This window comes from Narcine bancroftii, chromosome 1 (genome assembly GCF_036971445.1).
Source record: "Narcine bancroftii isolate sNarBan1 chromosome 1, sNarBan1.hap1, whole genome shotgun sequence".
Classification (NCBI taxonomy): domain Eukaryota; kingdom Metazoa; phylum Chordata; class Chondrichthyes; order Torpediniformes; family Narcinidae; genus Narcine; species Narcine bancroftii.
Genome location: NC_091469.1, coordinates 465,689,301 through 465,704,746, shown reverse-complemented (window position 1 = coordinate 465,704,746; position 15,446 = coordinate 465,689,301). Strand labels below are relative to the sequence as shown.

At 42.3% G+C, this 15,446-nt stretch overlaps 1 protein-coding gene across 1 annotated transcript in view; it reads right to left on the bottom strand.

Annotated features, from left to right (window-relative positions):
- The window catches only part of adarb2 (adenosine deaminase RNA specific B2 (inactive)), an 837,813-nt gene that overhangs the window by 402,250 nt on the left and 420,117 nt on the right, over positions 1 to 15,446 (bottom strand). The window contains 1 exon segment of the mRNA XM_069914681.1: positions 10,546 to 10,632. Coding sequence (XP_069770782.1) covers positions 10,546 to 10,632 — 87 coding nt within the window.

Below are 15,446 nucleotides of genomic sequence, written 5' to 3'. Positions count from 1 at the left end.
AGCCTGGGGGAATTGCTTAATTGAGCACCTTCACTCGATCCGCTGCGTTAGTGGGGACCTCCCGATGGCCACCCATTTCAATTCCCTGCCCTGTTCCCACGCTGACCTGTCTGTCCATGGCATCAGACCCCGCCAAACAGAGGCCACTCACAAATTGGGAAAAAAACCTTGATAATCTGTCCGGGCATTCTCCAGCCAGATGGCATTGACATTGACTTCTCTGGTTTCTGTTGGGCCCCTGTCTCTCTCTTTCTCTCTTTCCTTATCTCTCTGTCTCCTTTTCACTGGCTCCTTGTCCCCATCCTTCTCCATTCAGAGAGCTACCCTCTCTCCCCATCACTTCTCAGCTTGTTTCTCTTCTGCTATCACACCCATATCCACCTGTGAATTCTTGCCTGTTGGCCTGTGTTCCTCCTCCATCCGTTCTTCCCTCCTCTCCCACCCTTTTATTCAGAGGTCTATCTGCAGTTTGCCCATATTTTGACAAAGTACCCAGGCCTAAAACAATACCTGATCATATTCGTCACCATCAGCAGGTGTGACAGAGGAATCTAATTTACGGGCTGTTCCCAGGTTTTTGAGAGTAAAGTCTATTTTTTGGTTAAAAATAAAGTTGGTAATATACCTTTGCTTCCTATGGATGCTGAGTGACCTGAGCCCTACTTCATGGTATCAATATGTCAATAATATATCTTTATCCCCTATAGATACTGTGAGACCTGCTGAGTTTCTCCAGCATTTCTACAATCACAGCGTCTGTGAACTTTCATGTTTCCCTCCTTTGAGTTCCTTTTGTTGCTTATAAAGGACTTCTGTGCACTCTGTACAATGCTATCTCAAATACCCCTGCTCCATTCGAGCGGTTGTAAGGCAGGAGTTTCTGGAATTCAGTGGGATTGTTGCAATTGTTCAGAGGCTTTTTAGCACATGTGCAGAAATTCAACATTATTAGAAACAAATGAGTGTTAATAAGGCACCAATGCTGGGGATGTTGGTCTGGGTTATCCTCCTCGTGGAGAGACACAGGAGACTGCAGATGCTGAAGTCTTAAAAAAAAACACCATCTGCTGGAGGAACTCACTGGGTCAATCGGCATCAATGGGAGAAAGAAATATAGGTGATGTTCTTGAAACGTCAACTATTCTTTATCTCCCATGCTACTAATTAATGACGACCCTTGGACTTACAGCAGGCGAAAGTTATGCAATGCATGTTAGATTTATTATATTATTAATATGTGATAATAAAAGGAAGCTTGAACCTTGTCTGATCCTTCAAATGGATTTGGCTGATTTTGTGAAGGCTGCAAACGTGTTACCTCCTCAGTGCTTTGAGGGGCCTGTTGATCTTGCTCATGACAATCTAGATCACACATGTCAAACTCAGGCCCGCGGGCCAAATTTGGCCCGTGATATAATTATATTTGGCCTGCAAGATCATATCAAATATGTATTAGAGCTGGCCCGCTGGCCACCGCGCCAGTATAGTGCATGCACAGCTAATACTACAAATCCCAGAATGCTTTGCAAATGCATTGGCGCCGGCCTGTCAGCCCACTAATCGCCCCCACCTCCTCTCTTTACTTTCATTAGCACCTGCGACCTGTCGCCGAACTCACATGTAATAAACCCCTTACGAAAAATGGCCAAACGAAAGACAGAAAACAGGGCCTTTCAAGACAGGTGGGAGGCAAACTCTGACCCCAGAGTTTGATGAACTTGCATCTAAGAAGAGATGCCAAGTATCTGGTTTAGACCCAGGTGCATCAGAGTAAATCACAGTGTAGCAAGCTAAGCTTGGATTAATATTTTCTTTGGTTAACTTTGGACTGTTCATAGTTGAAAGATTGGATTTTCATTGAAGCAAGTTGTTATTTGTTTGACTTGTTGGCTTGTGAAAAAAAATACATTTAAAAGGAGCTTAAAGGCTATAGAGAAATATTATTTATTGAATATTTTATTTCTCATTTGTTAATGCTTCTTCTGGAAAGAGTTTAACCAAAACTATTATTAAACATTTATTGTAATAAGAAAAAGTTTAACATTACATATGTTGAAAGAAGAGAAAACATGCAGATGTTGTTGAAAATTTTCAATAAATATTTAGTTTGGCCCACGACTTAGTCCAAGTTTTTAATTTTGGCCCTCTGTGAATTTGAGTTTGACACCCCTAATCTAGATGGTGGAACTATTGCAGGAAGGTATGAATTCTGCTGCTTGGTAGATCCTGAGCTTTGGACCAGAACTCGCATCTTCTTCTTCAATTACTCAAAGGCCGTGAACTAAACCTGATGGTGAATTTAATTGAAAGGCAGTTTCTGATATATGGGAAGCCCTGCACATTTCCTTAGGATTGCCCGTAATATTTATCATCAGGAGGAAAGTGGTAGGTTGGTACAGGATCCTTCTTCTGTGGACGTTATGTATGAGGCCCATTCTCTTGTATCTTTTAGCAATAACGATGACTTGGAGCTTGGTCACTGAATATGAGCATTTGCAAGTATCATCTGCGAACTGCACCCCGATGACCAAAATTCAGGAGTGTGGAGGGAACATAGGCTAAAGAATTTCCCATTTGTCCTGAAGGCTAGATTCATACCAGTGAGATGATGCCATTGCCTGCACTGACTTAAGGTCCGATGTGGGGGACCAAATGATTAGGATGCCCTTGTGTAATCAGGGGAATCGGCTTGAGGGTGCTTGCAAAAAAAGAGAGAACATGGATCATGAAACCACCTCCCCCACCCCCAACCACCCTGGTTCTCCAATGTCTTTTGGGAGAATCAGCTGATGGATTTGAATTTTATGTTGGATAATGATGTGGGTTATCTTGTGAACCAGAAGTTTTTTTTTATTATACAGTTGTAACTTCTGAAATTAAAATAGAGAAACATTTACTGAGTCATGGTCTGCGTTAATACACAAATCATTCCTTCCCCTTTGAGGCACGCAGCATTGATAACGAGAAGCCCATCATATTATAATATGGCCATTTTAAGTGGTCTTTAAAAAATCAGCTTTCAAATACAGTAGTTCGTGATGGAGCTCCAAAATTGCTGAGGCAACAGAGAACTTACATTTATCTTTTAATTAAATATTTAGAAAAAAATGCAAAGATAAACATTTAATTGGCTGAGCTTGCTCTGGTAAACCAGAGGATGATTATTCATGCAAGGAAATGTTTATTTTTTAAATTCCCATGTGCTGATTATAACTGACTGATAAAAAACTTAATATTGGATTATTCACACTTTATCTCTGCACCATGTTCTAAAAAAGAAACAATTTAACATGTCCTGTTGGCGACTACAATTAAGGATTGTGATGGATTTAAAATTCAATTTGCTTGAAAAAAAGGGGCTCTTAAGAATCAAAATACAAGCTTCTGGGAATATTTCAGTCGTTTCCTTCTCCATTCGAGAGAATATTGGTGAATGGATGGTCTTATATTGTGGCATTTCTCAACGGATCAGATCAATTGTGAGTGTATCTATTGTAACAATTGTGAAGGGGGGGGGGGTCCTTCAGTCTTAGTTGAATTATTCCAGTTTAATTGTTCAAGGAACAAACTGTGTGTGTGTGTGTGTGTGTGTGTGTGTGTGTGTGTGTGTGTGTGTGTGTGTGTGTGTGTGTGTGCACGCTGAGGGGATAGTGGGGTGCACTATGCATTGTTTAAATTGAGGGGAATAAGCCTGATTTGCACATGGAAACACAAGAGACTGTAGATGCTGGAAATAGGAGCAAAAGACACACTGCTGGAGGAACACAATGGGGGTGGGGGGGGGGCATTGGGGGTGGAAGGAATTGTCAACATTTCAGTTGAAAGCACTGCCTCAGGACTGAGAGTGGAGAGGAAAGGGAGCTTGTACATGAGAAGGGAAGTAGTGATAGGAGATAGGTGGACAGAGGAAGGCTAAGAGGCTATGGACAGGTGGCTAAATGGGAAAGGCGTGGGTGAAGATGGAACCAAAAGCTGGAGAGTAATGTGTAGGGGCATAAAAGCTACAAGTGCTAGAATCTGATTAGTCACGATTAGTAATGGGAACAATTCAAGCGAACGGTAGGCAAATGAAACAAGATGGGGAGGAGATCCCAAGGATGAAGTGCGAGTCAGTAGGTGGATGGAGATGGGGGGTGTGAAGGGTGAGGGGAGCAGTGAAAGGGGCTTTGGAAGGAGTGAAACCCACAGGGAATAAAGATTACCTGAAAATGGAACATTTAATGTGTTCATACCTTTGGGCTGTAGACTATTCAGGCAGAATATGAAACGTTGTTCATCTGGTTCGTTTTTAATCTCACACTGGTCATGGAAAAGGCCAAGATGGACAGATTGGTGTGAGAATGGGAAGTGGAGTTGAAATAGTAAAATTATCTTTCAGCATAACAGATTATTTATGATATACATAAAAGTCTGGAGGAGGGGACAGAAAGCAGTGCGTCGAAGTTTGCTCATGACACTAAATTGAGGGGAAAAGATAATTGTGCAGAGGATACAGAGAGTCTGCGGAGAGATATAGATAGGTTAAGTGAGTGGGCAAGGGTCTGGCAGATGGAGTACAATGTTGGTAAATGTGAGGTCATCCACTTTGGAAGAAAAAATGGATGCTCAGATAGAATTTAAATTGCAGCCTGCTGCTGTACAGAAGGACTTGGGAGGGCTTGTGCATGAATCGCAGAAGGTTGGTTTGCAGGTGCCAGCTGACTACCAACAAGGCAAATAGCATGTTAGCCTTCATTGCTAGAAGGATTGAATTTAGGAGTAGGGAGGTTATGTTGCAACTGTACAAGGTACTGGTCAGAGTGCATCTGGAGTACTGCATACAGTTCTGAGGTGGTGCAGAGGAGGTTCATCAGATTTATTCCAGGAAAGAAAGGGCTGGCCTATGAGGAGAGATTGTACTTGCTAGAATTTAGAAGAATGAGAGGCACAGATAAGCTAGAGGTAGGTGAGTTGTTTAGATTGATAGGGGAGACCAGAATTAAGGGACATAGCCTCAAGATTCAGGGTTGAATTGAAGAGGAACTGCTTGTCCCCAAAGGTGGTGAATCTGTGGAATTCACTGCCCATTGAAGCAGTGGAGGCAACTTCTGTAAATATATTTAAGACAAGATTGGATAAATTTCTTCATAGTTGGGGGAATTAAGGGATATGGAGAAAAGGCAGGTAGGTGGAGATGAGCCTGTCTTCAGATCAGCCATGATCTCATTGAATGGCGGAGCAGGCTTGACGGGTCTGATGGCCGACTCCCGATTTATGCCCTCATAAGGCAAAATGAAACAAAAGTACGCCAGGTGTTAGGAAGTGTTCAGTTATACACAGCGCAAGAGTAGCATCATTTTACTTCTGAGAGTTCATTAAAAATGTCTGATAACAGCGGGGGAAGAAACTGTCCTAGAAACTTCAACTCATTTGTGCTCTGCCTGATGAGAGGAAGGAGAAGAGAGTGTGACCATGGTAGGATGCATCCTTTAATATGTTGAATGCTATCCCAGACAGTGGTGGTGTAGATAGAGGGGAACTTGATATGTGTGATGGCCTGAGCTGCATTCATAACTCTCTGCAGTCTTATATGCTCTTGGGAGAGCAGTTCCCAGACCAAGCTGTGATGCATCCAGGCAGGGTACTTTCTTTGGGGCATCTATAAAAATCGGTGAGAGTCATTAGGCACCTGAAACCTCTTTAGGGTTCTGAGGAAGCAGAGGTGACTGTAGTGTTAACATGAGTGAATCAGGGCAAATCAGGAGAGGGAATGAATGGCAGCACTCCTGGAGGTGCTGCAATGGCAGTGCTGCTCCTGGTGCGAATCTGCAGAGAGCGGGAGTGGAGACACAGCGTTACCCGGTGAGGTCCAAACACCCAATCTCTGTGCAGGCTTTAAGTGGTCTGTTAAAGGAGCGGATGGTGATTTATTTTAAAATCCTGCGACAGCAGGGTCTGGGCCCAAAATGATCGGCAGTGCCCACGAGGGGTTGCAGACTCCAGCGACGGAGAGGACTGGTGCAAGGCACCAGAAAACTGGGAGATCACTGCCTGTTCGAGAAGGAGAAACAGAGGAGACAAACCATTGGCCGGTGACCACTAGGGCGGTCCAGTGAGGGGCTCTGAGGTTGAAGAACACACAGGCAGTGGATTGTTGGGGACTTGAGGCGAGGAACCCTCGTAGGCTGCTGGTGACTGCGGTCAAGGGACTCACATCAGTCTGCAGACTGATGGAGACTGGCTGAAGACTGTCTGAAGGTGCTGGAGGTTTCCCGATCGTGTCAGAGGTGCACATCTGGATTTAGGTATGCTGGTGATTTGGACTGAAGGCTGTTTGTCTGCGGAAACTGGAGGAAATTCCATGGACACACAGTGACTCTGAGGGGACTCTCATTTGCTTCTCTTTCTCTGACTTGTAAGGGGGTGCTGGGCAATTTGTGCTGATATAAATCTTTGCCTTCCTATGGCAGACTGAAGTAAACGTCGTGTAATATCACATTTTCTATTTTATTACATGACCATAAAATCATCTTGTATCTTGAAATTGCGGGTGATATTTACACCTGTAAATATAAAGTCCTGTATAATCTCCACTATAGATAGGAACTGAGATGTGTGCTCCTACCCATTCCCTGAAGTTGACGACCAACTCCTTCATTTTGCTGACATTGAGGGAGAAGTTGATGTCCTTCCCTGCATTCAGGGTTGTGGATGCGGGCTCAGACTATCACGCAAAACCCCATCCCTCCAACGACGCGATCTATACTCCCAGCTGCCTTGAAAAAGCAGCCAGCGTATTAATCCTGACCATGTTCTTCTCCCTCCTCTCTTCGTCAAGAAGATTCATGAGTGTGAGATCACACCACCAGGTTCAACAGCACTGTTATTAGATGCCTGAATGAACCTCACCATAGTGTTGCCTTTGCTCTATACCAACTAGCCATTCTCGTTGCACTTCTGTACTGTATTTTACTTGCTGCACCTAATAGCCTGAATACACCTGAGATTGTCTGATCTCAGAAGCTAAGCGGGCACAGGACTCATCAATACTCGGAGGGGAGACCATCTAGGAACACCAGGTACTGTGAGGGGTGCCAGATAAAGTGGTGGTCTGCCTTACAATACACAAAAGTTAAAGAATTTCATGCATGTTACATTCTAAATGTCGTATTACATGACGATAATGGAACCTCACTGACAAAAGACAAAGGAGGAAAAACCCAACACCCAACCCCAACCAACCAATTTTCCCCTGCAACCGCTGCAACCGTGTCTGCCTGTCCCGCATCAGACTTGTCAGCCACAAACGAGCCTGCAGCTGACATGGACATTTACCCCCTCCATAAATCTTCGTCCGCGAAGCCAAGCCAAAAGAAATGGAACCTTTACCTATATGTGGAATGTCTTGTGGACTGATCACAAAACGAATGTTCTGGCCGCACCTGTGATCTGTGTCAGATTCTCAAAGGTGGCAATAAACTTGAACGTGACAATTTAGTCATTACTGGCACCCAACTCCACTAATGCACCAATCATATTTTCCTGCCCTTTTCTCAATTTTCATTCTTCGCTTTCCTCTCAACTTGAATGAGACACAGTTTTTGCTTCAACCACTGATCAAGGAACTAGCGTAGCGGTTAGCACAATGCTATTACAGTGCCAGGGACTAGGGTTCAAATCCACCACTGTCTGAAAGCTGTCGTGTCTGCATGGACTTCCTCTGGGTGCTCCAGTTTCCTCCCACTCTTCAGATTTTACAGCGGTTATATGTTAATTGAGTGTAATTGGATGGTGCGGGCTCATGGGCCGGAAGGGCCTGTTAGCAGCGAAATTGACAATTAAAAAAAACTTTTCATACCTTCCCAGCATAATATAATAGCGCGTAATCATCAATTTTACACCCACAGTCTTTTGTACTTTGTAGGAAATAACCACCTTCTTTTATAACATCATCCTGTGATTTGTGTTATAAGACTGAGAAAAGGCCAAAATTTTAAAGCCCCCTTTGTTTACTTTATTTATTTCTGCACGTAATTTTTGAAATAAGTCAACATTTTAACGGTCCAAAGTCTCAATATCCTTCCAATTTGTGTCAGACTTCTCAGTGCTCCCAGTACACTGAATGAGGCCTTAATATAGATTTTATCTGGTGTCATCATTATATTTTGATTGTAATATCCATGATTAAACTTGAGAATTCCACTCACATTTCGGGTGTTATATGAATCATTGCTTCTTTGAAAGTGGTACCCCAAATTCTCCTTCCTTTGCACTGAAGCCTAACATAATACAATTACAATTTTGTTTTGGCTAAATTAATTGCTTATATTTAACGGAGGGAGAATTTTATCTTGAAAGCCCATTCCTTCAGCTCATTAAAGGTGTTCTGCATTTCTTTGGTTATCTTAAAGAATTAACAAAATCGCATGCTTTGGGCAATATTCAAACCCTGATACAAGCAGTGAGCCGCAGGAACAGAACAATACACTCCTAAGAAATCTAGGGGGAAAAAAACTTTATGTGACTCCTGCCCTTTAGTTTTACCTCACCAACTAATTTGAATCAGTTTGTTATTCTCACAACCTGTTTTTCAAGAAGTCATGGTGCTTTACAATGGGCCTCCTACTCTCCAGGGAAATAAGTCCAAGTCTGTGCAGCCTTCCCTTTTAATTCAAGCCCACCAGTCATACATGGAACAGAACATCGCAGGAACAGCCCACATATCTGTGTCGAACACAATGTCCAAATCAAACAAAACATCTGCTGCTTGCACCTGATAGATATCCTTCCATCCCCTTCATACTCATATGTCTGTTGAGAAGCCTCTTCAACATGTTTGCTTACCCTACTCGCTCTTATTTCCTCTCGCATTCCAACGTGATATGAAGATGTAAGAGGATGTGAATTGAAGATGAGAAGAAAGAGTTTGAATTGAATTGAATTGTTCATTGTCACGTATACCTAGATGCAGTGAAAAACTTTGTTTGGCTTGTAATCCAGGAAAATCAATTCAAATAAAAACAATCTGCTGTGGGCACTCAGCAGGAAGAGCAGATTCAGTGGAAGAAAAAGAATGGTTGACATTTACGACCACAACCCCTTATGCAGAAGATGGTGCCATGACAGCAAATAAACAAATAAATGTAGAATAGTGTTTAGTAGTGTTACTATAAAGTCAAATAGGGGAGAGTAGAAAACTATAGCATGGGCGTAAAGAGAAGTTTAGTACAGTTCAAAACAGTACAACCATTTCATCGTTTGACAGGGTGAGGCTCATCAGAGCAGGAAAGAAACTGTCTGTGAGTCTGGAGGTTCTTGTGTTCAAGCCCATGATGGAACGAGAGAGAGGAGAATATGACCATGTTGGGGGGTGGGGTGAATCCTTAACATGCTGACTACTTTCGTGGGACAGCGGGAGGCATAGATGGAGCCAACAGAGGGGAGGTTGGTTTGCATGATGGCCTGAGGTGCATTTACAACTCTAAAGTCTTAAAGGGGATGTGAGGGGTGTGTATTCTGTGCAGAGAGTGGTTGATGCCTGGAACGTGCTGCCAGAGGAGCAGTGGAATCAGAAAAAACAACAACGTTTATGAGGCATTTAAACTTAGAAGGGTACAGTCCTAATAAAGAGGGAATGGTAGTAGTGGATGTGGCGAAAAAAGATCAGCATTGACGTGATGGGCTGAAGGGCCTGTTTATCTACCATATGATTCTCTGGATCCAGGTGCTGGCGAATTAATTGGTTATAGTAAATTACCCTTTGGCGTGGATGATTAGTGGGAGAATTGAGAAGGAATGGATGACCATGTGGGGAATCAGGAGTGCTCTCATATAACCCTTGCTTCATGCTAAATGACCTTTCTTTTCATTGTGACGTGTAACGCCCTTCAAGTTACCGTACGTCACTAACTCTCTTAAACTATAGTCACAAGGGACTGTCTGAGGGTACTTGCCTTGATGATGAGCATGGGCAGTGGAGAAATCAGAACCACCTTTCAGAGAAGTTCATACAATTCAGAAAATAAAAAGTTTCTTTCCTGAGGATCTCACCTTTACTCCGACTAACTCCCCACACTCTGACAATCAAACAAGGGAATTTTGACCATATTTTTGCTGCACCTCATTGGGGTGAATTCTATCAGAGGTATTTTCGGAATGTTTATATGTAATATTTAACAGTTCAAACATCTATTTCATGAGCTGTTGCTATTAAATGTCATGTTTGTATTGACCTTTGTAAAAGGGGAAATAGTTAATTGGTTCTGTGCTGTTCACCATAGTCTGATGGTTCTATGATTGTAATGTAAAACTTTCTAGTGATAATGGCCTGTTATTCCTGCTTGGAACATTTTGATATGCCTTTAATAAGAACAAGGAGGGGGAACATAGATATAGGTACAAATTAGATTTATTTGCTTGGCGTTCTATGTAACATTCTCAAATCTATTATTTCTACACTGCTATTTAATCATCCGTTCATTTAAATTCCAGATATATGTGGCTGAGTTTTAATTCCATGGTGAGGCTATTTGTGATTTTCTTAACCTGAAGGGAACTGGTACTCACTCAAATTATCCTCGTCCTCGGTATTTTCCAAACCAGGGCTGAAGTACTTGAATGGACCAATGAATGAAGAAAGTGTGTTTAATTTATCTGAAAATAGAAACGTAAAATAGAGCATTAGTTTTATTAGACGCACTGCCCTGCATTCATAATATGCTATTTCCACAATATATACATTCTATTTGAAAAAAATGGGATAAACACTAGTTAGACCACACAAGGAGTAAGGCGTGCATTTCATGTTGCCAGGGGAACTGCTGGAGTCATATCCAATCACAACATTTACACTGGTATCTCATTGGCGGAGACATCACCTTGATTGTTGCGACTGATCAGTCTCGGGTGACTCGGGAGACCAAAAAATGGCTTGCGCTCTCATCAAGGCGACCCCAGGGCGATGTCTCCAGACAAGGTGACAATCAATTCGCCTGGAAGTCGTGGTGATGGCTCCGGCGGTTGCTGCGATGTCGCCGCAACGTCTCCTCAGTCTCCTTGGTCTCCAGCAGGTCTTGGAGACGTCGCGGACAAAATTAGTCTCCACGACGTCATCGCAACTGACGGAGACCTGCTGGAGACTAGAAAAAGTTTCCAAAAAAAATTGAGCATGTTTTAATTTCCCGCGACTTCCGGGAGACCCAGCTAGTCTCCAGGAGACGTCGCGGAGGCGTCTCCGCAACCAGCAGAGACTCGAGTCGCCACCAGGTTGCCACCTAGTTTCCAGACCAATGAGATAGGCCCTTTAAGAGACATTTACACAGGCAGTAAACAAAGTACTGTAGGATACTGCTCTAATGCAGGTCAGTGGTGTGAGTGAAGATGAGAAGGGGTGTTGGATGGGCAATGAGGGCAGAGGGACCAGCTCCTGTGCTCTATGACACTGTGACTCTTTGGCAATATCTGCTAGCCAATAAAATAATATGCTGTTACTAGAAGTATTAGGAGATGATGTCCAATTCCACTGAATTTTGATAATAACCACCTGAAGTATGGATAAAATATGGATAAAGTGAAAGGGGCAGGAGAGGAGAGGTGATTGAAGTCTCCAGAACAAAAAGTAGGATACAAAGTTTACAAAGGGAAAAAAAAATTAACTTTAGGTACCATAGGGACAAATATGAGTGGAAATGTGGTGAATGTGGAACTGATGGTGGTGTATTTAAATGCATGCAGTGTGTTAAACAAAGTAGATGTGGTTAAAGAATAGATGGACATAGGTAGGTATGAGGTTAGAACATAAAACATAAAAGATTAAAGCACAGAACATTTAGCCCTTGTTGTAATATATTCCTATGAAAAGGAATCTTGTAATTCTCTATTTTTCTTTCATCCACGAGCCTGTCTAAGAGTCTCTTAAATGCCCCAAATGTTTCAGCCTCCACCACCATCCCTGGCAAGGAATCCCAATTCCCCCACAATTCTCTTTTTTAAAAATTTACCCCTGATGCCTCCCCTAAACTTTTCTCCCTTCACTTTGTACAGATGTCCTCTAGTATTTGTTACACCTGCTCTGGGAAAAAAAGGTGCTGGCTGTCTACCTTATGTATGCCTCTCACAATCTTGTGGACCTCTATGAAGTCACCTCTCATCTTTCTTTGCTCAAAAGAGAAACGTCCCAGTTCTGCTATCCTTGCCTCACAAAACCTGTTTCCCAATCCAGGCAACATCCAGGTTGTGGGCATAATAGAGGATCACAGCTGGGAGCTAAACATCCAAGGATACACATCCTATTGTAAAACAGACAGGGTGGCAAAGGGTTTTGTGGTGGCTCCATTGGTAAAAAACAAAATCAAATCGTCAGCAAGAATGAACATAGGATCAGAGGTCATAGAATCCGTGTGGGTAGAGTTGAAAAATACAATATTAAAAATACCTTGTTTGTGTCCAAATAGCAACCTAGGTGCAGGGTATTAATTAGAGAAGGTATGTATGAGAGGTGATTGTGGGGGGTTTCAGTATGCAGGAAGACTTAGAAAATCAGGTCAAATGAAAAGATGAGGGGAGAGGGTGAGGAAAGGTGTTTGAGGAGGTTTGCTATGTCACTGAAGACTGTTGTGAACTTCTACAGGTGTACTGTGGAGAGCATTCTGGCTGGTTGCATCACTGCCTGGTATGGAGGTGCCAAATCTCAGGACAAGGAATAGCTCCAGAGAGTTGTTAACTCGGCCTGTGACATCACAGGCACCAGACTTCACTCCATCGAGGTCATCTACATGAGGCAGTGTATTAAAAAAGCAACCTCTATCCTCAAAGACCCCCACCACCTAAGCCATGCCCTCTTCACTCTACTACCATCAGGGAAAAGGTACAGGAGTGTGAAGACGAGCACTCAGCGACACAAGGACAGCTTCTTTCCTGCTGCCATCAGATTCCTGAATACTAATTGAGCCAAAAGCCCCTTTTTCATTGGTATCCTGTCCCAGGAATTAACTTGGAATTTGCTGGGACAGGGTCCAGCGGAAAAGGAACATAGATCGAATGCCGGAAACAAATGACATCATTTCACACCGGGGATTAACCACCTCTATTCCTGCTCATATCCCCAGCGTTTGCTGATCCTGGCAAGCTGATAAAATCAGTGGAAAATGAACACCAGAAAGTCACCCATTTCCAATTGAAGGTAGAACACTCCGATACCTGGGGATGAGAGGGTTTAGTGGAAAAGCAATTAGAGTCCCACTTAACAGTGGCCCAGTGGAAATGGCACAAAGGGCTTCCCATCCTGGGACGCCCAGTCAATTAACTGGAAAAGGGTCTAAGAACATAGTCTTTGTTGATGATATAGGTTCTACACTGTGCAGGTTATGCTATTGTGAAAAATACAGAAATGAAGTAATAAAGACAGCTGCCTTCTATCATCCAGTTTTCCCAGCAATTTGAATTGTTTGCCCTTATTAGAGCCTACATGATAGGAAAAGGAATATCTATACTCATGTCAGAACTGTAGCCCTTGGGAATGCTTACGCAGATGTGACTGCAAAAGCTGCTGTTATAAATGGTCCCTTCACCGTTTATTCAGAAAACGATAAACTGCTTGAAAATAGAACGGCCTTGCTTGATATGGGAATGAAGCATTAATTTCATTAAGCTCTGTAAACAGCAGGGGGTGTGACAGAAATCCAGAAACTGAATTATGAACCTGCCCTGCTGGATCATTTCTGTACCTAATGCAATTTTTAAAATCTGTACTACTTAATTATATACGTGCATTAATATATTTGACTAAAGAGCAATGGCACATCACTAATTTGAGAAAATAATACCTACCAAAGGAAGGAATGTGTCCTCTCTCAACAAAATAATCCTGGTAAAGAAATTAAGTGCCCTCAGGGAAGGACATGAATGCCTATATTTGAGTGTATATAGATTGAATTTACTGTAAGCATTGTCTTGTTGTTATTGATTTACCTAGGACCTTAAAGAATAAGTTGGCTGAGTTGTCAAAAGAAACTTGGTTGAATTGCATAAAGGTAATGCCGTTAGCTTTATTCGAAATGCCTGTAACCCCACACAGGTACAGGGTTAATTAACAAAATGATCACCTATGTACAGCAACTGACCAAAGCACTGTCAACTCTAACACTCACAGATGTAAGAGACGCAGAGACATCCTGAGGATTCCACTGGTGGCAAACAGGTCCCCCTCCTCCAGTCCAGTGATTATGTGATTTGAAGTGAACAATGCTTGACAATCATTGAATATGCATCATAATGACCTAAACACTCCAATTATCTTTAAGATGAGGACTCTTTAATCTCAATCATAAATTAACCTAGTGTTCCTGCAAACCGTCAATGGTAATGCAGTCAATAAATGGTTACATTTTAAAATTAACAAGATCATACGATTTCTGAATGCATTGAAAAGCAGCAAACTCAGCAACAAAGACAATAATCGAACAAAAAAAAATGCAAACAAGTTTTGCAAATACTCAGTTATAAGACTTTGCTGGTTAGCCAAATACACTACTTGATATCCTTGTTATTTGATTACATGCGCAATGATACCCACGTTGGCAAGGAGGGAATTTACAATATGTAAATTCCTCACTGCAGACATGGTGGCATCCAAATTTTAGGTAAAAGGACACAATACCAGCTGGTACTCTTATCAGGAGGCCCATTTATCATGAGACATTTTTCTTTTATTTAAAGAAAATACTGCCTTGACTCTTAGTTAAAATTTTGTTTTACTGCTTTGACTATTAGTTTAAAATCTTGTTAAGTAAAATATTTTCCTGTTATGGACTGCCTGAGGCGCTGAGTTTAGATAATGGTCCTCATTTTGTAGCCAAGGTAAGTTAAGATTTGTACAAAGCAGGAAGGGTTCTCCCAGGTTAACTTGGTGATTCATAAAGAGTTAACGGATCTAGTTCTGTGTGCTATGTTCTTTGCAACGGGAAGTGGCAGTTTCTCTACGACATTACTTTTTGTGCACTTTTTAAAATATTATAACATTGTAAGATGGTTATAATATTTATGTTTGCACTAAATAAATTCGAACTCTGATTCTGAAAGGGAGAGGACCACAGAAGTAATGGATAGATAAAGGTGGGAGCTCTACCGAGAGTGTCCTGGCCGGCTGCATCACAGTGTGGTATGGTTGCTGCAGAGAAATAGATCGGAGGTAAACCCACAAGACCATAAGCTTGGCAGAGAGGATGACTGGAGTCTCCCTCCCTCCTCCATCTACTGGGATCATGGACTGAAAAGGGGATGTAAAATCATTCAGGGTCCCTTCCACTCTGCACACAGCATCTTTCAGCTCTTTTCCACGGGCACTGAGAATGTAAACAACCAAAGGAACTACTCACACTAACCATCTGAGATTCTCATATTCGTGAAACAATACTTATCTGTATAGATGAAAGACTTGTCCTGCACATGTGTTACGTCTGTGTATTTTA